The following is a 26,396-nucleotide window of genomic DNA, read 5'->3' as shown; positions in this document are numbered from 1 at the left end:
AAATAAGTATGTATTAATTTATAACTTGTGTGACAAAAAAAATTGTAAACTACCTTAAACTACAGTCATTATATAATAAAATATAATTTCATATTAAAATGTTACCTAAGTAGTAGTCTTAAAATACATATGTAACTCATAATCTTTTATATGTTAACATAAGTTTATTATGTTAGATAATGTTTATATGGAGTATAATTAAAAATTAATTGTCATAAGTTTTTATTAGGAATTCATTTTAATTTTTTTACTGATGATTTAATAACTAAGAACTACAATACAGATACTTATCTAGATTCAGCTTTATGTTTAGGTGGTTTGAATATTTTTATTTTTTTACTCGATTTTTTAGATTTTTCTTGAAATGCCTTCCAGCTGTTCACTCTACTTTCCCTAGACTCCTAAAACACAAATAATAACAAACATCATTAATATTCCATAAATAAATTATAATAAAGGTTAAAATCATAAAAATGTTTTTGTTATATTTTTTCATTTATATATTCTATACTTAATTTGGGGGTAAGCAATAAAACTAAAAAATATTCATACAATGTTGGTAAAAATGGTGTGAAAAATATTAATTAAGTTATGTTCAAAAAGCAATTTGCTTTTAAACTTTTCATAATATGTTTTTGACGAGTTAAATAAAGTGTATTATATTTTGACATGGGTATGTCTTATGGCTGGGGGTCGTTCTAAAAATTTGTCCATCACATTTTGAGCGACATGGTAAGTGTCACAGTGTAGAGTGCTGAAGTCATTATGGAGGGATTATGTTTTAAAAATAAAGTTAAGAGTATCCACACTTCATGCAGATACATCAAGTTGCAGGATATAAGGATAGTCAAATGAATTTGTTAGGTAGGCACTTTTTTTTAATTTCATATGGCAATATGAAATATATTCATCAATATTCACAATATTAATTGATTTTTAAAAGAAAAGGCTATGATTTAATTAATATGTATTAGTTACTTACAACTCTAATAATACATTGATTATGTAAACACAAATAAATTCTGATATCTAAAAATACACAGCAAAACAATCCTACTTACACTTTAATTAAATATTAACTATACTTACGTCAAAGTTTTTTTGCCATTCCTTAGACACAGACGCTTTCTGTTCCTCTTCAATTTCTTGTTCTCTTTTTCGTTTTCTCTCTTGTTGATCTCTTTCTTCATGCTGCTTTCTTTTACGTTCCAGATCGGCAAATAATTTACATGTTTGAACATATATACTACGTTTCATAACATTAGGATCATCTTCTTCCACTGTCGTTTCTTTACCTTCTTTTTTTAATTTTTTGCGTTTTTCGGCTACCATAAATTCTGTCATATCTTTGGCTTCCTGTATAATCTCAAGACATTTTTTCCTACATTCGTCATTTTCAATTGTTCGCCAGGCTCGATTAACAGTTTCAAAAGCAACATTAGCTCTTTCTAAATCATCTTGATTTTTGTCTGGATGTACCAATATTGATAACTAAAATTCATTAAAACAATAAAGTGTTATTATTTAAATTGTTAACAAATTATTTTGTGATAAAATTATCAAATACATTTTACGTAAACTTACCAGTAAACAAAAGTTTTTTTTAAATTTAGATTTGTGTCAGTGCCCTTTTTGTACTTATACCTCTTAACCATTTTTGTCGCTAAGCTCTATATATTGTAAATAATTATTTTTGCTATCCATTTTGAGAATAAAATAATCTATTACCTCAATTTTTTTAAAAACTTCATAATGTTAACAAAAACAGTAAGTTACTGAATCTACAATTTTTTTATTTTTTACTATAAACAATCATAATTGTTTGACCTGTATTGTGCCTCTTTTGTTTTATTCAATAATTTTTAAATTTTTTACTCCTTTTTTGTAGTTTTACAACCCTAACTGTTATTAGACATTTTGTCACAGACTTTATATTAAACTAGACGTGTGCCTAATTGGTCGCACTTTCAAAGGGGTCTATTAGACACCGCCAAACAAATAAGGATTAACTAACTATATTAAAATAAAAGAAGTTTGATTTCTAAAATTAAATTTCTGAAGGCTCTTAATAAAAGCTTTAATATGACAATATTTAATAAATTAGTTTAATTAATATAATGTTCTTTTTGGTAAAGCCAACTATCAAAGTTTAATAAATGTTCTGTAAAAAGTCTTCCTTTTTCAATAAAACAATCAAAATCGGACCAATCAACAAGGCGTTTAACTTGTAGAACAGCTTATAGCATATATTCACATTTTGAATTTTTAGTGTTGACTGCATTAATATTTACACGTCCAAATGTTTTTATAATAATTTGGATGTCCCAACATTTTAGAACAACCTATTTTAATATATTACCTTGAAAAAAATTACTGAGTAAAAAAAAAATGGTAAGTTTTCATAAATTGTTTTTACTGGTAATATGTAGGAGACCCACATTTCTATTAGTAATACATATTTATACAAAATACTTACTCTTTTATATTTTTTTTTTGCATCCTCTAAAGGTGTGTCAGAATCAATTTGAAGAACTTCGTATGGATTGAGATTAAAATATGACGCTCCAGGTCTCAAAAGTCTTTCTAATTGTTGTTTCGATGTCAGTACAGAATCTCGTTTTTCTATTTCTTTAACCTGTTTAATAAAATAATGGTAAAAAGTATGAACTATTTAAAACTATCTTGTATTAACATACTTCAGTATAAAACTCATCGAAGTTTTCTTTTTTGGGAGATACTTGATTCAATTCTGAAGACTTATTAGCCATATTGTTTAATTTTTAACATTAAAAAAAAAGAAATACAATTTTTAATTTCTTTGAATTAAATTAACTGAAAAACTAATAATAAATACTTAAGTTTCAACCTTTTAATCTATTTACATAAAAGTTCATACCCGTGAATAAATTGGAATACAATTGGTTCAGACAATTCAGAATTCAATATTCACAATTCACCAAAGTTAAACATCGTTATCAATTTGCTTATCATTATTATTATTATGTATTATCAAGGGGGTTGCTACAGTTACCACAAATGTTGCATGCCACGACTTGTAGTTACTCCGCTTAGACTTATCATAGCTCGTTATAAAAAATATGACAATTGACAAAATTACAAATGATAAAATGTATTCATAATTATTAAAATGGTTTTTCATGAGTATCGAGTAAACCCAAGAACTAAGATACTATCTTAGTTCGCGAGTAAAAACTATAGTTTATAAGACATAGATATGTAGATCTTATACGTTTATAGTTACTATAATAGGCATTACAATTGTCAATTTACATATATGCCATAGAGTAAAAATATACTCTAGTCAAGAATACAGGAGGGTTGATGATTTATAAATCACATTCATTTAATATTTTTCGATTATGGATCATTCATACGTTTTCTACTCTGCATGTTATGTCTTAACAAACGATTTAAGTTTTGCTTTTTTAAAAGCCCATATTATAGCGGCTAATTACAAAAAACCTGTTTTGTAATATTATAATGCTTCGAATTTTTAAATAGGTGACTAAGAAAAGTGATACTTTTTGGTTTAAATTCTTAATGGAATTGTGAACGCACTAGTTTGTACTATAAAATGCAAAACTTGCTATAGAGGTCGAGTAAGGCATTAGTGGTTTGGCGCTCACTGTCGCTGGTTCGACATTCAATTCAGTCGTTCAGTAACTTCCTTACTAGGCTGGGAAAACTAAATAAGATATTTGTCCTGTACAGCCCTACATGGGCTACTAAAGCTGTATCTCTAGTCTTATTGTATTTTGATTGTGGCGATTGTATTTTTACGGCTTTGGGTCTGTTAAATAAACTGTACTTTTGCTGTCCATTGCTCGTGAACCCAACACTCAATTCAATAGTAACCCAACCGTCCACTGTTAAAATAATGAATGGTTTATTTAATGTTTCGCTATGTATGAAGTCAATATTTAATCAACTTAAATTTTAATTGGGTCCGAGCCCCAATTGGTAAGGAATACACAGATGGTAAACGTGAAAACAAATTCTTTCAGTTTTTAATTTAAAAATTAGTTTTCATGTAGTTATTTCAATTGAAGTTATTTAAATATTGTTATTAATAAGTTATTGAATATTTGGCTATTTATATAAAACAATTTTATGGAAATTTAAGAATTTAAAAAAAGTTCAGATTCGTAATTTTAGTAATAATACAATAGTTATTTTTAAAACAAGTACTTGCGAGGGAAAAAGTTTTATCAAAAAAATACTATATATTTAATGCAAAAAAAAAAAACAATAATACATATACACTTTCTTAAAAACACAAGATACATCAAGTTCCATAAAAAAATTGTTTTACGTAATACTATTCATTTAATTGAAAATCAAGGCTTATATTTTAATCTTCGTTGGTGATGCCTGGTTGACTCAAAAATATCTCGACTAATACGATAATATTAAATTATCTGGTTACGTAACTGTAAAAATATCTGTCTAAAAATGTCACACAATTTAAACATAATAATTTAGTATAAGATTACACAACATGTATTTAAGTAAAAATAATTTTATCTATAACTAATTTGTTTATTAATTGAGAAAATCAAAGGAAGACACTTCATCAAATTGTTGTTGCTGTTGTTGTTGTTGCTGCTGCTGTTGTTGAATTGGTCCTCTATTCTGAACGCCAGTCCCTTGTTGCATGCCCATCATTTGTTGTCGGTATTGAGGTTGCTATAAAATAAAAAAATGTTATGTTTATTAGTTATTCAATTTTAACTGGTAAAAGAAAAAAAATCTCATGATGGCAGCATTGGGCCTTAAACTACATTATGACGAAAAGTAAAAAATCATACTTGTTGCAGCAAATGTCTAAGACCGGGATTACTAGACATGACTGGTCGCATTTGCATTCTTTGTTGAGCCGGATTATTACCCATGATTTGCTGATTTGCAGGTTGAGAGCCTGGAATCATTTGTCTCTGTTGGTGTTGCTGCTGCTGCTGCTGTTGTTGAATGTGGAATTGTTGGGTTCTTAATTTATTTTGTTCTTCTTGTTGATGCTACAAATCAATATTTAAACCAAGTATTTTTCATAAATTTATATTTTAAGTAAACACATCTAATGAATTTAGAAGTAAACAAATGATTACCTCAAGCTGAGCTTTCAACATAGTTTCTTGCATTTGCGCATGTTCAAGGTTTTGTTGCATTTGAGGAACATTCATTTGATTTCGTGTCTATAAATTAATAATATTAAAATATTTGTCAACTGTATAATTAATAAATTAGTATACTTCAAGCTGGGACTTCAAAATATTTTCTTGCATTTGAGCTTGTTCCAAGCGCTGTTGCATTTGTGGAATATTCATTTGATAATTTTGTATCTAAACAAATTTATTTAAACACTAAAATAGTTTTTAATTACATTTAAGGATAATACAACCCAATGTAATAACATTTTATTTTTATAAATGATTTAATGGAATATTAACTAAATTATTAACCTTACTTAAAAGGGCTCTACAGTAAATATATACATACATATATTTTTTTCCATTTTAAAATAGTTGAAAATGTTTTTTTTTTTAGAAAAACAAAATAATATAGATGAACAGTTATATAACTTAATCAGTTGCACATGCAGAAAGCATTTGGATCATGTTTAGATAACACTATTTTTTAGTTTAGTGAACACTGATGTCACATAGTATTATTAGCAAACATTGTTGTACACATAGGCCTAGATTACTCATTAAGGAATATAGAGCCTATGAGAAAATTGCTACTGCTTCAATGGCCCCCTAAATTCACCAATGCTTCTTCAAAATCCTGTTTATCATACATTTAGGATCTGTACTTCTGAGTTGAAACTTACCGGCTAAAAATAGAAAAATAAAACATTAAAATTATAGAATTGAATATACATTTTCTTTTCAAATAGTTATTTAACTTTGATGATATGTGACACCAAATTAATAAAAAACATGGTAAAAAAATCATTTATCTTCAAAGTTGAAATAATTATAAAAACATTTACATATTACAAAAACAGTATCCTACCTCCATTTGAGATTTGTATTGTAACTCTTGAGCTTGAGCTGCTTCCAAAGTCTCCCGAAGTTGTTGTATTTTAGCGAGGTTTTGTTTTCTAGCTAATTCTATTTTGTGATCGTTGTATTGCGCTTGGGATGGTCGAACTCCAACACCTCCCACAGGACCACCAGGAGTCTAAAAATTTTACTTCAACCTTACAACAGGCACTAAAATAATAATATAATAGATTTTACTTGTAAGGGCATGTTCGGATTACTTCCAGTTTGAGCAACTCCTTGAGTTCCACCAGACATCATTTGGACTCCAGGAGAGTTGTTGGGTACTTGAGGGCTTTGTGGTACAAAATTTGATGATCCCATTAAATCAGCTAAAATAATAAATAAAAAAATATAATATGCCAGACATATAATTTAATAAAATATTCACCTAAGTTGGGTTGAGGTTGATTTTGTAGGGAAGCAGCCAGTGTGCTGTTTGGCATGAGGCCAGGCATTTGATTGGGTACCACCTGAACATTTGACATATTGGTTCCTGGTGATAACTGCATTTGGTTAGACATACCACCCTAAAAAATTAGGATTTATATTTTAGTCTTACTAACTATACACAAAATTATAATTTACATCCTTTAGAGCTGGCCGACTTTTGTCAAAGCTTTTTTTCAGTTTTAAAGAAGCAAAATTGAACTTTTTAACTTATGATTCTTCAAAGTAAGGCAACAGTTTCTTAGGCAGGACCTGATGGACACTGTGCAACACATATAGTGTTCAATTGCGCGGATTGGGCCCATTGTAGGTTAGAATTATACCAGTAAGACCACTAAACCCAGAAGATGTAGCAGAAGTTGTGCTATGCGGGCACAACGTGGAAGAGCTTTCAGAGGGTTCGCCTAATGGAATCGTCTTATAAAGCACAGACAGCCTTCGTAACCGTGGTAGGTGCAATCATGGACACAAAAGCGAAAGATGGAAGTGATCGGGAGATACTACATATTAGTCTAATAATTGCAATTGTATAAAGCCATGTAAGGCCCTCCCCACTTGCAGGGGTAAAGGGGATTTTACAGAAACCCGTATTTATGGGTATATGTAAAAACACGATGGCTTATAAGAGGAAATCATATGACCTATAGTTCCCCTCATTGGTTCTGTATAATATACATAAATATCAACCCCCCCCCCTCCTAAAATAGTATCTCAGTTCCACCTATGTACTTTTTAATTATAAATAAAAATATTTATGAGGTCAATACAATTTTTAAAATTTTAGTATAAGTGTAACAAAAATTACAAAACCCCTTAAAGATAAAACCAATTCCTTCTCATCAAATTTTTCAGAGAAATTCTAGTCGTAATCATAATATATTAAGGTATCTATCAAGCATATTTGATTTTCTACCAATATACTACGTTGACATAGTGTAAATACTAATGTACACTCAAATTTCATAAAAAACATTACAATTCATTTTTTACTGCAATATTTTGATTAATAAAACTTTAATGGTCATTATATTTGTGTGCTAGTTTTTTTTTATTAATTCTGTTAAATGAAAAATTAATTTTCTTATAAACGTGTTGTGCGATTAATAGAATAATGTTAGCTAACACTAACAATGACAATCACACAAATATAATAAACTACACTGAGTTACACGGAAAGTGGCGCACTTGAAATAAACTATTAATTTTAAATGTTATGACTTCCACTTGACATTTTTATGCTTAAAATAAATAAAATTCAATTTATGACACCGTTATTAATGTGCTAGCATATGATTTTTTCGTCTTATCACATAAATTCCTACAGGTTAAGCAAAACAGATCTGAAAAGGATATCTATGGATAATTCAATGGTTAGTTCATTTTACGCTCTCGGCCTTCGAACACGAAAAAAAGAATTTTGGTGGACAATTAACAATAAACAAACAATTTAAAGTGAAAAAAATGGTGTTAACTAGTGAACAAATTGCCCGTGCTGTGGCCTTGATCGAAGATGGGCGCAGTCAAAGGTACGCGGCCCGTATCCTGGATGTACCGGAAAGTACACTTCGTAGGTGCGTCCGAAGATACAGGGAGACTGGTCTCTTAACCCGTAGACCTGGTACAGGTCCGCAGAGGGCCACAAATAGGGTGGACGACCGTTTTATGCAGTTATACGCATTACGAAATCGTGGCTCTGTTCCTGTGCAGATAGCCCAAAGGCTTCATGCAGCTCGGGGAGTGGATGTTTTTGCCCAAACAGTACGAAGAAGGTTGGCAGAATATGGACTGCATTCATTTAGACCAGCAAATGCACGTCCTGTTCACCGACGAGTCCCGCTTTGCCCTTTACGCATCAGATGGCTGCGTAACGCTCGCCACGTCTTCTTAGGATGTTTTGACGTCCATCTGACGTCACTCCATTCTGCTTCTGTCCACGCACTATACTCACGCGCGAATTCCAATCGCGCTCGCTTATGCGCTACCGTCAATGCGGGTTAAGAGACCAGTCTCCCTGTATCTTCGGACGCACCTACGAAGTGTACTTTCCGGTACATCCAGGATACGGGCCGCGTACCTTTGACTGCGCCCATCTTCGATCAAGGCCACAGCACGGGCAATTTGTTCACTAGTTAACACCATTTTTTTCACTTTAAATTGTTTGTTTATTGTTAATTGTCCACCAAAATTCTTTTTTTCGTGTTCGAAGGCCGAGAACGTAAAATGAACTAACCATTGAATTATCCATAGATATCCTTTTCAGATCTGTTTTGCTTAACCTGTAGGAATTTATGTGATAAGACGAAAAAATCATATGCTAGCACATTAATAACGGTGTCATAAATTGAATTTTATTTATTTTAAGCATAAAAATGTCAAGTGGAAGTCATAACATTTAAAATTAATAGTTTATTTCAAGTGCGCCACTTTCCGTGTAACTCAGTGTAGTTATAATCATCACTAAATGATCAATTGAACCACAAATTTAGTTGTTTTTAGTTTAACCCTTTACTCGACGTGTTTTAATAAAGGAATTAGTGACAGGCTATATGGCATATCTTTAAATTTCTAAATCTTGAAGGTTTCTAAAGATTTCAATCAAAAGAATTTTTTCTAAATACGGACACACTATAATTTGAAAAAAATATGTATATATATAAACATTATATTTTTTGTACCATACATTTTTCATTGCAATTTGTAATAATTTCTAAACCAATAATCAATGTTTAATTTATTTAGTATTTATACATTTATACAATATATAAATGTCCTACAAATATAAAAGTTTTCGGCACGAAAATTAATTACAAAATTAGCAATAGTAAAAAAAACTAATTGATAATATCATATAATATACATTTATATTGTTACCAAGGAAATAAGTTAGTTTTTTTTCTTAAACATGTTACGATAAATAATTTGGTTATAAAAGACTATTGTTTTACTTATTTTAAATTAAATTAGACATTGAACATTTGAATGGGTTTTCTAGCTTTATTAAAATTATAAAATTATCATTAATACAAGTTTTAAAAAACCGCACTGTCAGATGAAGAAATATTTACAATCTTAAAATCTAAAATTATGATGTAGATACTAAGTAATATCCCTAAAGTTAAATCATATTATGTACTACACACATAACCAAATTTATTTTTTATTCTGAGTATAAAAAATAAATACTCAAAGGTAAAATAAACCACGGGTAAGAATTACATTTATTGGGTAGAAAGTGAAATCTGGTTTAAAAAATGAGAATATTACAAGTCAAACATTATATTAATTGTGGCTAATATTTAACTTTTTTAGTTTTCGGCATCTACTTCCGCTCAACATATGAACTGAGTTCAATTTCATTGGGCATACGTCCAATGGTGACATCGAATCTATCCTGTACACTATTTAAAACCTTGGCGTCTGTTTCTTCGCATATAAAAGTAATGGCCAGTCCTTTGGTACCAAATCGTCCAGCTCTCGCTACTCTGTGGAGGTAAGTATCTGTGTCTTCGGGCATGTCATAGTTGATGACAATGTTAACACGTTCAATATCCATTCCACGGCCAAACAAATTAGTGGCAACCAATATTCGTTTTTGGAAATCCTTAAATTCTTGATAAAACTTAAGACGATCTTGTTGGGACATACCACCATGCATTGCAACTGAAGGGAAATTTTGTTCGTTGAGCAACTCTGTTAGAACTACACAACGCTGTACTGATTTCACAAAAATTATCACCTAAAGGAAAAAAAAAATTCATAAGTATTATTATTATTAAAACTGGTTGTTATTTGATGTACATCAACATGATATATCCATGTTAGTACAAAACGAGAAAATAAAAGACATTATTTACCTGATTGAATTCAAGCTCATCAAGAAGATCGAACAACTTTTTATTTTTTTCTTTCTCTGTCAATTTAACATAATATTGTTGAAGTCCATGCAATGACAGTTTAGCATCATCGTCAACATATACTTCCAATGGCTGTTGCATAAATTTTTTACAAACTGGGCGTATATCTTTACTTAGCGTTGCACTGAACATCATTACTTGTTTGTTAAAAGGTGTGTTTTTAAAAATTTCTTGTACGTCACTTCGCATATGCAATATTTCTAACATTTTGTCGCATTCGTCTAGTATAAAATGCTTCAAATTGTTGAGAACCAATTTCTTTTTTCTGATGAGCTCTAGAATACGGCCAGGCGTACCGACCACGACGTGTGGCTTATTGTTTTTTAATGTGTCTTCATCTTTTGTAATGGGAACGCCACCAAAGAAGACACTGACCTTCACAGCCGGAAGATATTTGGTGAACCGCTCAAACTCCTTACTAATCTGGAATGCTAACTCTCTAGTGTGGCACAAAACTAGAGCATAAACTTCACTCTCATACACCTCTAGCTGCTGGAGAGTAGATAAAACAAACACGGCCGTTTTGCCCATACCCGACTTAGCTTGACACAGGATATCCATGCCAAGCATGGCCTGTGGAATACATTCGTGTTGCACTTCTGACGGATGCTCGAAGCCACAATCGACTATGGCCCGCAAGATTTCCGGTTTCAGCAAAAAATCTCGAAAACCCGAGCTGTGTATGGATACATAGTTACCCTTTACTTCTTTTTTAGCTTGTTTTTTCTCATCGCTTTCAACGGTCTCGTTTTGTTCGTCCTCCTCGTAATCCAAAAGATCATCGGCATCGGCCATTGTGTTGTCACTGTGTGTTTTTCACTGCTTTCAGCTTTCGCGTTAAGTTTAGCACGATAGATTCGAACGTAAAAAAAAAATTTTTAAAAACACTAAATTAATTACGTTCACAAAAAATACACTAACGAGCAACGACGCGTGTTTATATCGTTCCTACAACAGACATTTTAGCTCGGCATCGGCTCGGCCGTCGGCGTTTCGCAACAGTGCTCGCACATTCAGGGAATGTAAACAACAGTTTGCCGTACCAACATAACAGAAGCTGTTCTCCGGCCACTACGAGCATTCGACCACAGATGGCGTTACTTACTAATAATCTAGGCTGTTTAATAATTGTATTATAATAATACAATAATAATTTATAATATTATTTTCAATTACAAAAAAATGTTAACCTATATATTAAATATATTATATATTAAATAATTAACAATAATAATGTATCAATAACAACGATTAGAAGGGATGAGCTGTAACGAGCATTCAGAGTTTGTAGGTTTCAATTTTAACACTCTTTAAAGATGTCCCTCTGATAGTTCTTTTGAACAAATATTCTATAAACTAATCTGGATCATCTGATTAAAGATTATAATTCATTTTCATGGGTTAAATTTATTGTATGTGTTAAAAATGATTCTAATGATTGAAGTAAGAATAGCAGAATTTGTGATAAATATTTAAATTACATAATTTAATAAAATATGAATCTGTTTCATCGGTCAGCATTGAAATGAGAAAAATTATTTTTTTGATTGACGTATAATAAAACCAGTTATCATGAAGACATAGGAGTAACTAAAAAGCGTGCTTCAGCACTCCTTAATGTCACAGAAAAAAGCTAAATTATAACAATTAATAATAAAATAAAATAATTTTAGTTACTTATCACTTTATATGTTAAAATTAAATAAAAATAATATTATATAAATTTATACGTTAAAAAGTATTTATACCTACAATATTAATTAATAGGTTAATATTAACTATTATATTACATTTTTTAACATTTTAACTTTTGTAAATAATATAAAAGAATTAAAGACCTAGTCTATATGGTAGAAAATGATGAGCAAAACAAAATACATAAAGTGGGTAACATTTTTTTAAGGACCTCCTCTTTATAAAAAAAAGTGACAACAACAAAAAGGTCTTAATTATATTAGCGACATTGATAGACATAAATATAGAAAAATTATTCAAGTTTAATTAAAGAAGCTAAAACATAACGTAAAATGATGTAAGTATAAAATAGTTTATACAATACATGTTCCAATAAAGGAAAACAGTCTTAAAATCATGTCTAAAACGTAATGTTACATTATTACTAAATAAGTCATTACACTTCTTTTAAGACAATACAGTACTCTCGGTAATCCCCCCATTGATATTCCGGCACGTCCAGTACTCCGGCCTTATTGTTTTTGTATTAAAAATTAATAATACTCGTATGTAGTGAACTTCAATAAAATGTCATATGTATGTCATTTCGCGAGCAAAGGCAACCAAAAATTGACACTTTTTTTAGACCTGTCCCCTTAGAGGATTAATACAGTATACTATTTAAGTACGTATGTATGTTTTGCTATTAAGATTTGTTTTCAACCTCCACTAATCCGGCAAATTCGTTTATCCGGAAGTGTCCTGGTCTGATCTATGCCGGATTACTGAGAGTCTACGCTATATTTAATCTAACATTCCATCTTTCTACTATTACTCAAAAGTAAAAATTCTAAGCAAGATAAAAAAGATTTAATAGTAATTGTTCTTACTTGTCCTTGACGTGACAAGGCCGTGGATGCTTTTTGATGTTGTATAAGCTTACGAAGTCTATCGACAAATGCTGCTTGATCATTAGGAATAAATCCCAAATAAGCTCTTCTATCAGCTGTGTAAAGAAGTATTAAGACTTTGATGTCACAATTATGAGATGTAGGAGCACTATTAAAATGAACACAGCCAGCCTATAAAAAAATATTGTTTTTTAATTTTTTTTGTATATAGAAAAAAATGATTGCAATGAATATTTACATATCCATTGCTCATAAATTTTGTTAAAGACTCTAGTGAGTCACATGGTGTAGGCTGGAAAACTACAGATTTTGAATCCTTCAAATGCGCTCCTCCAATACTTCCAATTAAATGTTTGGGCATTAATTGCATAATTAGTTTTTCAGGCCACGTTTCTGCTTTTCTATAGATAGAAATTGTATAATTAAAAATTTACATAACTTAAAATATTAATTTAATTACAGTTCTGGTTCTCCGTTTTTTAAATTTGCTGAGACTGTACAAGGAACGCTTCTTGTAATTTTTTGTGAATCACTAATACTTTTAGATTTTTCTATCCACTCCAGTGTTCCTGTCCAAATAGTTTGTCTTCCAGGTCCATTCTATTACAATAAAATACTTTAAAATGTGTTGACTTTTTTTTTTAAGCAATATTTAATACAATTTATATTATTTATTACATTAAGACCTTGGTAATTCGTCAACCACTAGTCTGACAACCTCAGTAAACAGACACATTTTTCCCCTTACTCTTTCTCATAATTTGACAATACACATAATATACAACAATATATATGCAATAAGATAACACTATAAAAAGACTTTTGTAAACATTAAGTTATTACTGGTCACTCGTCAGATAAATTTATCGTCAGTTTATCTGTAAGTTTGTTGTGTTATTCGTAGTTTGTTCGTCATGTCTAAAGTGGTAAAACGTAAGCATACAAAATTAAGATTAATGGAAAACAGAAATAATTAAACAACTTGATCAGGACAGAAACATAAGTGATGTAGCTGAGTGTTACGGTATCAGGCGTGCTACAGTTTATGACGTTAAAAATAAACCAGGACAAAATTGAGGGATTTCCTAAAAATCTGAACGACCACAAAAGTGAACGAAAAGTGTACATACCTACATATTATAATACTATGTCCATTATCATTTATAAATTACAAATTACATATACATACATTTTTGCATTAATAGTACGTTGTTCCTTTTTTTGTTCAAACTATCATAATCTGACAACCCCTGGTCCCAGTGGCGGATTTACGGGAGGGGGGGGTCCATGGGGTCTAAACCCCCCCAAACGCTGATATAATGTTTTATTTGAAATGAAGTATATATTTAATGTAATAAAATAACATGTTGAAGTATAATTTTTTGATATTTTAAATTTTTTTCAATTATCTTATCTATTCTTGTGTAGGCAAACGGAAGAGTACCTACTACCTGCCCCTATCGAAAGCTTGTATGTGTATTAGCCATTCGCATTAAATTGCTGATATTATGTTAAATTATTGACGATTATTATACCTACAATATCTGTATTTCCAGTAATCGATTATGTTGCGATAGTGAATTTATATGTATTTTTCCTTTTAACAGTTCTTTTAGAAGGGACGATTATATTACTATTTTATACTGAAATACTAGTATTGACATTTGACTGACGCGGACATACGGTAACGCAATACGAGTAGTCCAACTCGGGAAATTACAAATTGTCTAAGCTTAATTAGTGAAATTCGAGATTTCTTCATATTTCCCAAACGAAAAAACGTTTTATCACAGAAAATCCTAGATTCTTCTTATGACACTACAAAAAAAAACACTGAAACGTAGTTGTGAAACGAGGTGGATTGAACGATACCACGCAGTGCATGATTTTTTAGAGGTTTTCGAATTTGTTGAAGAGTCTTTCGGTGAAATATCGTAATGGAATGATAGTGATACTAGTGGAAAGGCACAACGATTGCGAAAATCCATGTTAGATGGAGAATTCATTATTGCATTATTAATTTAAAAAAAGGATTTGGATTTGGGTTACCTCTATCAAAACAATTGCAAAAAGTAAACATTGATTTGAGATTAGCAACTAAATTAGCTGCCGAAACTCTAGAAGAAATGAAGATATTTAGAAATACTGCTCAAAAAACATTTCAACAAATATATACAGCTGCACTTGATTTAGCTGGAAAATTTCAAGTAGATATAACAATGCCTAGAATTACAGGAAGACAAGTATAGAACGAACATTCAAACAAAATCCACCGAAGAATACTACCGCATATCTATATTTATTCCATACATGTTTATTCTTACATTAATGAACTTGAACAAAGATTTGTCCATCATAAAAGTACACTTTATAATTTTCAGTCATTATTTGAATCCGAAGAAAATGAAGATAACTTCATAAAATTAGCCAATTAATACAAAGATGATTTGGAGTCCATAAACCATTCGTTATTATCAACGGAGTACAAGTTATGGCGAAGAAGATTAAAAAACATGACGGAAAAACCGGAAAACGCACTCCAAGCTATGACTGTTTGTAACAAAGAAATATACCCTAGTGTCTTGAAATTATTCCAGATCCTTGCTACTTTACCAGTCTCCACTGCATCAAATGAGCGCACCTTTTCAAATTTGAAGCGAATCAAAACATATCTAAGAAATACCATGACTGAAGTAAGGATAAATTATTATGTCAAATTTAAAAAAAAATTATTTGTAAAATTAATTAATAAAAATATTATTTTTAATTAAATTTCAGGCTCGATTGAACGGCTTGGCAATGATGTCGATTCACAGGGATGAAAGCTGTTTAACAGTTAATTCAGTATTAACCGAACTTTGTAAAAAAAAAAAAAGAAGAGTCGATTTTGTTTTGTAAAATAAATATAATATAATATTTAACATTAAACTTTATGTGTGAATGACAATATATTTTATAATATATAAATAAAAATACAGGCAACGCTTTTTTAATAGAAATAATGCCTTTGAAATATATATCATTTTTCAGGACCCCCCCCCCCCAAGAAAATGTTGAAAATCCGCCACTGCCTGGTCTCATATAAATCAGACTAGCAAGGTCTTACTTATTAAAAATATGTTAAAACTAATTACTTGTTGTTGTTGTTGAACTTGTTGTTGTTGCTGATTAAACATTTGTAATGCTCTTTGCTGTTGTTGTTGTTGAGCTTGTTGCTGCTGTTGGACTTGTTGTTGTTGCTGCTGTTGGACTTGTTGTTGTTGTTGTTGCTGCTGCTGCTGTTGTTGTTGTTGTTGTTGTTGCTGCTGCTGTTGTTGTTGTTGTTGTTGTTGTTGTTGTTGTTGTTGCTGCTGTTTTAACAAAACTTGTTGATGCTGTTGAGCTTGATGTTGCTGCACTTGTTGCTGCTGTTGAGAAGCCACTAAAATGTATAAATATTTGAAATCAAATAAACATGTTTGAGTTTATTTTACATTAGTTGAATCTTTTTTGTCGTATGACATAGTTTTGTGGGGATCGGCTTAACCTTCTACTATTGAATCGCTAATTATTACACAGAAAATATTAATCAAAACTACATTGAAAGAATACAATAGGCAAAATACTTCTCAACTATTCGTAATTCTAAACATTTTTAATATAAATCAACTTTTTGAATATTTCTCACTAATCCAACTACATTCTGAAGAAAAAAGGCATAGCTGTCTTAAAATACCCAAGTTAAATACTATCTCTGGACTTTAAACTAAGAACAAGAACGTATTTAAATCCAAAATTAAAAAATTAATTACATTGGTAAAACGCACTTATTAATGATTAAAGTAAACAAATAGATTTTGTGTAATATTATTATATTTTCATTTAAATATTATTCAGTAATTAACTTTTCAAAGACCCCCTCACACTTATACCCTGCACTTATAACAATATTAATCGATAAATACACTTACTATCCAATCTTTGTTGAAATGTTGGGGTTGACAATTGTGCTATTAAAGCACTTTGATTTGGTTGACGTTGTTGTGACTGTAGCATTTGCCAATTACGTGGTGCTTGAGATGGTCTTAAAAATCCACCTGCATTTGGAATATTTGGATACTGCTGGTTTGGTGTAACATTTCTTAATAATTGTTGTTGTTGTAATTGTTGCTGTTGTTGTTGCTGTTGCTGCTGTTGTTGCTGAGCAACAGCTACTGCTTGTTGAGCAGCTTGCACAGCCTGTTGTTGTTGCTGCTGTTGTTGTTGTTGCTGCTGTTGTTGTTGCTGCTGTTGTTGCTGCTGCTGCTGCTGCTGTTGTTGTTGTTGCTGCTGCTGCTGCTGCTGAACTTGATTTTGCATAGCTAACACCTTTAAATAATAAAAATACAATTTAATAAGTTCTAATATTAAAAATTAAAATTCATTTACTACAATAGATGAAGGACTTTCAATTTAATTCGAGAGACAAGATGTATAGTGTTTGATTTCTACATATAGAAATTAAAAATAGGTTATCAACTTTTTTTTACTTAAATTTTTTTGTATTATAACTTTACACTATATTACCCTATGATTGAGTAATGTTTTTCTTTTAAATGTTACAATTATGCTCATTAGTTTAAATCTAACCTAACTAAAAATCTTAGGAAAAACAGTAAATGACTACCAGGTGATAAAAACAATATCATGCCAAAACTATTTGTGGCTGCATAAATGAAATACAAATTATATTCTTAAATACCTACTGAGTTTTTAAATACATAGTATTTAATGGTTACTTACCGGATTATTAGTTCTAAATGGAACTGTACAAGGAGCAACTGGTGATCCAATATTAACACTACTAGATAACGGACTAGTCATAGATAATCCTGAATGAGTTGTAGGCGGACAAGGACTCATCTGACGCTCTTTTAAACTAAAAATGTACTTAGTTTTAAAAATTTGTAATATTAAGTAGGTAAAATGATTATTAACACTTAAACTTAATAGTAAATATTAAAGTAACCTGTATCCACTTAATAAAACTAAGTGCCTTGGATCTTTTGCGTAATTTTTATTCTGAGATATCTGTAAATCTCCACCTGCTTTTTCAAATAGTTTTAATAAAGCTGGAGTTTTTCGTGCTGACAATATTGACAGAAGAATCCCTTTCTTAAAAAAATACATGGATTGATTATTTTAAGAATGCCATATTGAACATATTATAGCTTTATTTAAAAATATAATTTACTTCTTGAAACAAGTTTGCTATTTGATCAACACTATGTCCTGCATACGTCTCACACTCCATTATTGGAAAGTTATACGGCGGTGAATTACATATAAGAATACAATGTCTTTGTTTAGTGTCCCGAATTTCTTGCAAGTCTTCAAAGTATACTAATGCAGTTGCAAGACCTTCTCCCATATATGCATGAGACTCCGCCATACCTCCAATCATACTATTAAGACAATATTAAAATATTTGTACTACTCTAAAACATAATTTTAACATAATAAATTTAAACAACTTTTTTTAAAGAATGTTTTAGCTTTATAAAAAATTGCACATGTTTGTTATTTTAGATGGAAAGGATTTTGTTATAGTACATGTTAAGTTTAAATTTTGCAAACAGAAAGACTATTAATACAAAACAATAATAGTTATCATTTCTAATTTTTTTAAAACCACTTCTTTCTGTTTTTTTATTACTTCAATAAAATGTAAATACACTATATCGAAGAAAAAAACCCAAACTGAATTGCCATCAAAATTTAAAGATTATTGTACAAAATAGTTAATAAATGACTATGATAAATAAATCCAAAATTATTTGAAACAAAAAAATCTGTATTTTCAAATTAAGATATAAAAAATTATATCTTATTATATTAAGATATAATTAATATCATGCATCAAATTGAAAAATATTAAAAAATATAAAATGTGTCAATACCACTCAAGAATCTTAAAAAAATGTGTTCAATACCTATTTTTTACAATGATTTTAAACGGACTTGGTATTTCGGGGAAGGGTGCAGGGGAAGCAATGAACCTTACTTTGTTATCGATAGACCATAAAAATTTTTAATCGGTGGTTATTTAATAAATGCCAACGCTAACAACTAAATTTACAATACTCACTCAATTTTTTCTACCATTTTAATGACTTTTTGAGGACTTGTAAATGTCCCATAAGTACGACAACAAGGATATGGTTTACAGTCATTTGCTTCATAAAGAACAATACCATAAATAGCACTGCCACTCTGTACCATTAAACATCCAACATTTTTGTTAGTATATAAGACCATAAATATATTAGTATTGGTTAACTTACTTCAGATAAATATTCTCGTTCTTCAATTGGACCCTGATTGAAATACCTAATGAAAAGTAAAACACTGTAAATAACAACGTTTATAATTTAATTGGTCGTTTTAAGACTTACTCTAATGTAGGAATTACATAGTTTGTTTTTAATTCACTAATATAAGCATTCATGGCTGTTTTCTCTATGACAAATATAATATCTGTTTGAACAGAGTGATCTAATGGTCCAAGCACCATGATTATGTGACTTTTAAGCAATTATTATATATTTATAAGAAAATATAAACCAAATTAAAGTAAAGTAACAATAACTAAATAAGTATAGTCTTTACAATCTAAACTATTACTGCAACACTGTTTAGCGTCTATAACATGTATACTTGAATTCGGTAATCATCTTAATATAAGAACTATTTTTTGTTGTCGGTATGTTATCAATAATTATCACGGTAAATAAATTTGTTATCAAGATCATCTTCATTATCATCATAACACAGAACATTCTGATTTCTGTGTTGTTGCTAGCTTCATACACGTATTTTGTGCGGGCGGCGATGTGTAAAATAAATAATACGAATTATGTTAAATGTCTTAATAGCTATAACGCTACCTGGAAATGAAAAGATATTTATACCAAATTTTGAGTAGCGGTTTAATGAATTTCACTAATTAAAAATAGTGTAAAGAATTTGCATACTATTTATCGAGTTTGCCCGGAAAAATAACAAGTCATTGATTAGAGAAAGATAAAATGATTCGTGTTGTAATTTGTAAATGTGTAACCGGAATTTGATTTGAATATTGTTGAGTAAAATGGATTTAAAATTACCAACCAAAAACGCTGACGAATTTGCCGATGAACTCTTTGAAACATATAGTTTGGCAGAAATCGAAACCTTTCAAAATACCTTAAAAAAAGATGTTGATAGAAAAGCAGATCAACTAAAATCGCTAGTAAGGTAAATGTCTAGACTAATAAAAAAAATAAAATAAAATAATACCAGGTTTATATATTATCTTACTTTATGTGTGTAGTGAAAAATATAGAGATCTCATAGACGCAGCTGATACAATTAGCTCAATGGCCACAATAGTTGGAAACATTGGACACGTTGCTGATAATATTTTGAAAACCAAAAGAAAAAAATACATAACCAATTTAGAACAGTAAATTTTAAATTACTTGGTGTTAAACTACTTTTTTTCATTTTTATTTACAATATTTTTTCATTGATTGCAGAGACACCACACTAGATACATTTGCAGTTCTTACAAGGCTTTTAATAGACATATCTGAACAAATATGGGATTGTTTAAATGAAAGAGATTATTTGACTGCAACACAATTGTTTCAATTTTCTTTATTCGTTAAGAAAAGTTAGTAAATTATTTAACTATACTAGTACAATTAATTGTTTTACTATTCTCAATGCTACAGATCTCGACGATATAATGAAAAATGGATTAAAAAAAGCTACGCCATTTCTTGATAGAGTGTGGTTAAATCATTCACATTTTCAAACAACTATATCAGAAAAGGTTAGATTAGAAATATCTAATCAAATCCCTCCAGAGGTAAAAATAATAAAAATTTATGTTTTCTGTTAAATATTACTTGTTGTTAAAGATATTACTGTAGTAAAATTAATATCCATTATTGGTTCCTCATAAAAATTTAAAACGTATAGTATTGAAGTCCTTTGATTTTTCTTATTTAGTTAATTATATTTTCTATCAAAATTTTTAATTAAAAATATAAGACAATTTTGACTAAATTTGGTTAAGACTAAAGTTTATACTGGTTGTTTTATGGCAAAAGTAAATATTTTTTTTATAGATCGAATGATTACAGCAAAGATGGTTATTATAACAAATTATATACTTTTAAAATGTATGGGGTATAAAATTGAATATAATATACTTTGGTATTGTTTTATATTTAAGTATAAATACAATGTATAATTTGAGGTGTAAAACTACCTATCTATTTCTTTAACTGTCCTATTTTGTTTGTAGTTGCTGTAGTTTTAAAATGTTGAATACATAGAAAAACATTATACACTGTATGATATTGGTTTTAGTTTATATTTCGCATAGTTTCATTTTTATTATTGTTTTAATAACTTACATAAAAACTTAATTACACTATTTAAAACAAACCAAATTTTACATTGTGTACTATTGGGTTTTAAGTGTCATTAATATTTTAAGACTATGACCACTACTGGCAAAATAAAACAGTTAATAGCTGACCAATAATAATGAAGAAAAATAGTTAAAAATGTTGAAAACTGACGATAAAAAAGTTAAATAAAAGTAAACTTACCCTCAAAGTTTCCTCATTATTATATTACGAAAAACGCACTAATTTTTTTTTTTAATTAAGATCTTGACTTAATTTGCCTATATCTAACCACTAGGTTGATGAGCTAACAATGAGGCATATCTATATTATATTTATTATGTTTGTTCTATGTACATCTTAAGATAACTCAATAATATTTATTTCTAAATTTAATTTTTAGAAAGCTGCATGCTGTTTTATTAGTTTATCAATTTTGGAAGAATCAAATGTCCATTTATTGGTTAAAGAATTTATAGTGTTACGTTCAAATATGTTACAACACATACTCAGCGACAATAGCTCAGCTGATAGAAATATCGAAAGTAGTGCTAATTTAATTATAAATACTATTTATAATTTATTCATGTGTTTTACTAGTGAGTATAGAGAATAATAATATATTTTATTTTATAAAAAATTAAAAAATGTTTTGTATTTATTCATTTTTTTAGATTACAATCAAGATCACAGCAATAATGGTATCATTTTTTTTAAAATAGACAAGATTTTTAAAAGTGGCCCAAGTGTATTGTCATTAGTAAATTTAGATTACTCATTGAAATTTGGAATACATTTTTTGCCAAAATCTGTCAAAGAATTCAGGTATAAAATTTTAATATAAATAATAAAACATGATTTAATTATGAAATTAAGGAGAACAAGGCCTATTTATGATTAGGTAATGTAGCAGGAAATTCTAAATAAAATTGGTAAATAGCATTGGTACTATATGTAGTAGACTAGATATTAGTAATGTGCTAGTCCTAATTTTCCTATAGTTATATTGTAAGTATACAATAAATATAGTATAAATTATACTTTGGTAATTAAAGGTATACATTTTTTTATTGTAATGTAATTTTTTATTGATGGATTTACTTTTTAAAATTTTACATAACAACTATTGATTCAAATAAATTACTGGCACACAATTGATTTTACAATAATAGTCTAACAGCAGCTGTTATCGGTAAATCATCTATTGTACCAATGCCACAAAAAAATTCTTTGCAGTATTGCACTTAAGTAATCTCATTAAAAAATGTAATAAACTTCTATTAGAATTATGTTATATTTCCTTTCTTTAACTGACAATAATAACTTAAAATTTTTTGACTTAATAATAGCTGATTGACAAACTGCAATTTTTCCCGTCAATTTAGCATTATCACTTCAAATAACCTTAGTTTGTGTTAATAATAATATTCAATTTTTATTAATTGACAACATTTGTATTATCCAGAGTCGATTGTAGTTTAATAGCCAACGAGTTGTCTAAAGACTACATAACTAATATTGTAATCAATTGGCTCGAATGGGCAAAGCCATTTGTATGCACAAAAGTAACTGGCATATTAAACAGTGTACAGTCATTGGCAACTTTACGCCATCTTAACAAATTATCGACAGTAAGTTATTAATAAATCATTACCTTGGCTTGTAGTTGACAGTTTTTAAATTGCTTTTCAACATAAAAATGTCTTAAGGCTAGCGGTCTGTTAAACATTTGCATGTTTTGTTGAAAGGGGATGGGCTAAATCATTTGATTGTGTTGGGCTTAAAGGCGTTATTAAAGAGGAATCCACGGCGCATTGCTTGGCTCGTGGTGTGGGGTTTCTTAGGCATGACAAAAACACCAACAATTTCTGGGAACGTCCGAGCCGAGGCACACATCAACGAGCTGCGCCACACCATACTAATCCTACGACGCGTTAATCCTACCAAAAGCCTATACCACGCAATGCACCGTGGATCCCGCATGTTCATGTTCCTGATATTCCCAATGTCTTTCTTTCAAGGGACTGATGGTATTTGTCTGTCTGTATGATTATTTATTTTATTTTTGTTTTAGGAATATCCTCAACATTGGGCAGCTATTACCGAAGAAATCCCATGTAAACTGGATTTATGGTCTGAATTATACTGTCCATTATTCTCTCAAAGAACCAAAGAATTGTTAACTACTCAATGGGAGCATGTATTCCCCACAATTATTTCAGACATAAACAATGCTTTAACTCAGTAAGAATTAACATTTTCTTTTGTTTGATTGACGTATTTAAAAAAAATTAAAAATTTACTAAATTGTCTATGAGTATATAAAATCGTTAAAAAAATTATTTAACTATTTAATCTTATACATTATTTAAAGAAAAACATTGCTTAGGATAAGGCGTAATAAAATTTGTAGATTAACATGAAATAGGTACCTATGAAATGGCATAAAGAAACGCATTAGAGCGCAATGTTTTGTTAATATAATACATTTTTTTTTTTTTTTTAGACCAGAAGAATCTCCATTGCGAGAAAACTTATTTTCTGATACAAATGAGTTTTTAGAAACTCGTTCAATTGGCTGTTCTGATAAAACAGCTGAATTGTGCACGTGCCTTGAGCAAAGAATATCTTCTTTAGCAAAGACTTTAGATGAATATTACCCTGAAGACGAAGATCCTTGGGCACTTCGACACCATCAAGGACATTGCTGTAATGGATTTGTTAACAAGTATGTGGTCAATAATAACTATTAAAATTAAATAAAAAGATTAAAATTTGTTTGTAAATAAAATGTTTATTTAGACTAACAGAACACATGGTGGAATTAGTAGAAAAGGGAACATTATCCGAAGCTCAAATATTGTTAATAGCTAGGTTTTTATGGAATTTTCCGGTGCTATGTCCAACATTTAAACACTGTTTAATATCATTGTACCAACAGGTAACAAATGATTGATACATTATCATTCGATAAATAGTGGGAAACAATTCTAGTATAAACTAATTATATACATTTATATAAAATTGTACAAAAAAAAAAAAAATGTTTGTTTCAGTTTAATTTTTGGAAATCCACAAAAGATTCAATACAGAAATCATCTATTGTTGCTTGGAATAGATGGAGTGACATTGTCACAAATAGAATATTTGAAAGTTTTCAAAAACGCTTTTTACCACATACACTAGGAGAAATGCTATCAACAATTCCTGTAAGTATCAATATTTATGTCTGTTGTCTGATAACTTTTTAAAGCTTTTTTGTGAAACAATAAAATTTTCAGTATTTACACAAAAAAAAAAAAAAATAACCCATGCTATATCCTCAAAGAACATGTATTTAAGTGTATACCAATGACGCCCCAGTTCAAAACTGCGACAACTCTAATGTAAACTTTGATGCATTTAAAAAGAATATTAATATTTTTAATTTGTAATTATTTCCTTTAAAATTTCAGTTTATAAATTATTATTTAAATAATGTTATTGTCAGTTTTTGAATTTTACATATATTTGAAAATAATAATTTAAAACAGCCTAAACATGTATGGGGGATTATTAAAAGTTGATGATTTTTTTTTACAGTTTCAAGTCATTGTAGGTAGGACTTTGTGACAAGTAACCAACAACACAGTGTAAACTCATTTTTTTTTTTTTTTTTTTTAGAAATGGGAAATTGTTGACATGGAAGTGGAAAAGGAAAGTGGCGAATTAATAATATCTAAGTTACACGTGCCCAATCAACCTTCATTTCCATTGCAGGAATTCATTCACACCATTATCACTTGTTTGGCTGTTACGTTACCTCCCAGGTAATTTTAAACCATAATTAGTATAGTATATTAACTGCCACAACAAAAAAGTTGTTCCTCGTTTTTAAGTTATTGCCACCATCTGACAGTGGATTTATTTCCGTATTTCTTTAAACGGTCTAATCTCTTGTCTGAATAATTTTTTATTTTTATAAAACATAGTAAAAATATAAATTTAAATAATATTTTGTTCACCCTGAAAAGTTTGAGAATAGTGAGTACGACCTTTTTTGTTAGGGCAGTCGTTATTTCACTGTGTAGTATATTTTGTTATTATAATTATATTTATTTATAGATTTGTTCAAGAAAGAACTATTACTTTGAGTACTGATTGGATACTATCAGCATATAAAAGTAATAGCGAAATTGATGTAATCTTGAAATCTAGGTATCAGATTCAAAAGTTGTTTGATCTGAAGTACATCAATACACTTTTTATTGGTGTGGAAAATAAAGTAATATAAAAATTGTATTATCATGTGAACACTGTGGTCTAAAACATGTATTTTAATTTTTTAGAACTTGTCGGCAAAGTGTTCAGAAATAATATTGTTGATTGAGAATCATATTGACCCCATTAATCTAGATGTCATAAATGAATATGTTGTAAAAAACGTAAAACGAGCTGTAGCTGCGACTAAGGTTGGCCATTATATTTATTAAATATTTATTACAGAGGTATCACCTTATTTATTTGTCTTTTTTTTTAGTGTATTTTTGGCACTTCATTACCCAGTCAACTATCATTGGAATTTTCAGATGAGGCTAACAATTTAATGTTTAACACATATAGATTTAAACTATTTTTGGTCACGGACTCATGAAAAATGTCATAATTAGCCTTTTATTTATCATAAATATATTATTTTGTTCATATATCATTATATTTAAAAATTATAATTTTGTTTATAAATAAAACACATTTTATTATTACTATTAATTTTAGTTGTAAAATCCATGTTATGTGGCCAGTTAAAAACTAAAGAAAGCAATAGCCGAAAATAAAATGACTGATACTTAAGTGCATTTCAAAATTATCAATAAAATGTAATTAATTTTTTTAAATATTTTACGACAAAAATTCATTGCCTTAAGCCCTTAAGGATAATAAGGACATCGGCAGCTAATAGTTTTGGGGATAAGAGAATAAAATAAA

General features: G+C 29.4%; 4 protein-coding genes across 7 annotated transcripts; 1 reads left to right on the top strand and 3 right to left on the bottom strand.

Annotated features, from left to right (window-relative positions):
• Positions 1-6: 6 nt before the first annotated feature.
• Positions 7-2,952, bottom strand: LOC126846150 (dnaJ homolog subfamily C member 8). Its single transcript, XM_050585358.1, has 4 exons — positions 2,697-2,952; positions 2,477-2,635; positions 1,090-1,491; positions 7-401 (listed from the first exon to the last, which is right to left on the bottom strand). Exons 1-4 carry the CDS (start codon positions 2,766-2,768, stop codon positions 288-290), a joined length of 747 nt encoding a protein of 248 aa, XP_050441315.1. The 5' UTR covers positions 2,769-2,952; the 3' UTR covers positions 7-287.
• A 1,335-nt stretch (positions 2,953-4,287) lies between these two features.
• On the bottom strand, positions 4,288-19,709 carry LOC126846138 (mediator of RNA polymerase II transcription subunit 25-like). Of its 3 annotated transcripts, none has more exons than XM_050585332.1 (18): positions 19,428-19,708; positions 19,317-19,362; positions 19,121-19,245; positions 18,227-18,437; positions 18,002-18,147; positions 17,776-17,911; positions 16,965-17,361; positions 16,149-16,435; positions 13,475-13,614; positions 13,253-13,415; positions 12,994-13,185; positions 6,457-6,595; positions 6,264-6,397; positions 6,037-6,204; positions 5,271-5,360; positions 5,127-5,213; positions 4,830-5,036; positions 4,288-4,707 (listed from the first exon to the last, which is right to left on the bottom strand). In XM_050585332.1, exons 1-18 carry the CDS (start codon positions 19,544-19,546, stop codon positions 4,564-4,566), a joined length of 2,931 nt encoding a protein of 976 aa, XP_050441289.1. In that variant the 5' UTR covers positions 19,547-19,708; the 3' UTR covers positions 4,288-4,563. The 3 variants fall into 3 exon arrangements, with proteins under 3 accessions (XP_050441289.1, XP_050441290.1, XP_050441291.1); XM_050585333.1 differs by having other exon boundaries at positions 16,266-16,435; XM_050585334.1 differs by lacking the exons at positions 4,288-4,707; positions 4,830-5,036; positions 5,127-5,213; positions 5,271-5,360 and adding an exon at positions 5,462-5,854 and having other exon boundaries at positions 19,428-19,709.
• On the bottom strand, positions 9,711-11,396 carry LOC126846146 (ATP-dependent RNA helicase WM6). The gene is made up of 2 exons (XM_050585351.1): positions 10,370-11,396; positions 9,711-10,251 (listed from the first exon to the last, which is right to left on the bottom strand). Exons 1-2 carry the CDS (start codon positions 11,222-11,224, stop codon positions 9,835-9,837), a joined length of 1,272 nt encoding a protein of 423 aa, XP_050441308.1. The 5' UTR covers positions 11,225-11,396; the 3' UTR covers positions 9,711-9,834.
• A 136-nt stretch (positions 19,710-19,845) lies between the features above and the next one.
• LOC126846140 (conserved oligomeric Golgi complex subunit 1) lies at positions 19,846-26,156 on the top strand. 2 transcript variants are annotated; one of them, XM_050585335.1, is made up of 15 exons: positions 19,846-20,268; positions 20,345-20,476; positions 20,550-20,686; positions 20,748-20,884; positions 21,835-22,030; positions 22,106-22,256; positions 22,897-23,062; positions 23,506-23,675; positions 23,938-24,159; positions 24,234-24,372; positions 24,488-24,640; positions 25,095-25,240; positions 25,536-25,695; positions 25,760-25,882; positions 25,951-26,156. In XM_050585335.1, the coding sequence occupies exons 1-15, from the start codon at positions 20,123-20,125 to the stop codon at positions 26,062-26,064; spliced, it is 2,292 nt and encodes a 763-aa protein (XP_050441292.1). In that variant the 5' UTR covers positions 19,846-20,122; the 3' UTR covers positions 26,065-26,156. The 2 variants fall into 2 exon arrangements, with proteins under 2 accessions (XP_050441292.1, XP_050441293.1); XM_050585336.1 differs by having other exon boundaries at positions 20,142-20,263.
• Positions 26,157-26,396: the final 240 nt, after the last annotated feature.

The sequence above is a fragment of the Adelges cooleyi genome, unplaced genomic scaffold, assembly GCF_023614345.1.
Source record: "Adelges cooleyi isolate 19-005CV unplaced genomic scaffold, UGA_ACOO_1.1 ACOO_flye_CR_arks_rails_tigmint_CR_PRNA_9, whole genome shotgun sequence".
NCBI lineage: Eukaryota > Metazoa > Arthropoda > Insecta > Hemiptera > Adelgidae > Adelges > Adelges cooleyi.
The sequence above is the reverse complement of the archived record's forward strand: the minus strand, read 5'-3'. Positions and strand labels throughout refer to the sequence as shown.

Coding starts and splice junctions, on each gene's coding strand:
- LOC126846140 (XM_050585335.1), top strand. CDS start 20,123: ATGGATTTAAAATTACCAACCAAAAACGCTGACGAATTTGCCGATGAA. Junction 20,477..20,549: donor TACATAACCAATTTAGAACA/GTAAATTTTAAA, acceptor CATTGATTGCAG/AGACACCACACTAGATACAT. Junction 25,696..25,759: donor TTATTGGTGTGGAAAATAAA/GTAATATAAAAA, acceptor TTAATTTTTTAG/AACTTGTCGGCAAAGTGTTC.
- LOC126846146 (XM_050585351.1), bottom strand. CDS start 11,224: ATGGCCGATGCCGATGATCTTTTGGATTACGAGGAGGACGAACAAAAC. Junction 10,252..10,369: donor ATGAGCTTGAATTCAATCAG/GTAAATAATGTC, acceptor TTTTTCCTTTAG/GTGATAATTTTTGTGAAATC.
- LOC126846138 (XM_050585332.1), bottom strand. CDS start 19,546: ATGGTGCTTGGACCATTAGATCACTCTGTTCAAACAGATATTATATTT. Junction 13,615..16,148: donor AAGTTCAACAACAACAACAA/GTAATTAGTTTT, acceptor TTATTGTAATAG/AATGGACCTGGAAGACAAAC. Junction 6,596..12,993: donor CCTTGTCACGTCAAGGACAA/GTAAGAACAATT, acceptor CTAATTTTTTAG/GGTGGTATGTCTAACCAAAT.
- LOC126846150 (XM_050585358.1), bottom strand. CDS start 2,768: ATGGCTAATAAGTCTTCAGAATTGAATCAAGTATCTCCCAAAAAAGAA. Junction 1,492..2,476: donor CAAAAAAAAAATATAAAAGA/GTAAGTATTTTG, acceptor AATGAATTTTAG/TTATCAATATTGGTACATCC. Junction 402..1,089: donor AATGGCAAAAAAACTTTGAC/GTAAGTATAGTT, acceptor TTTGTGTTTTAG/GAGTCTAGGGAAAGTAGAGT.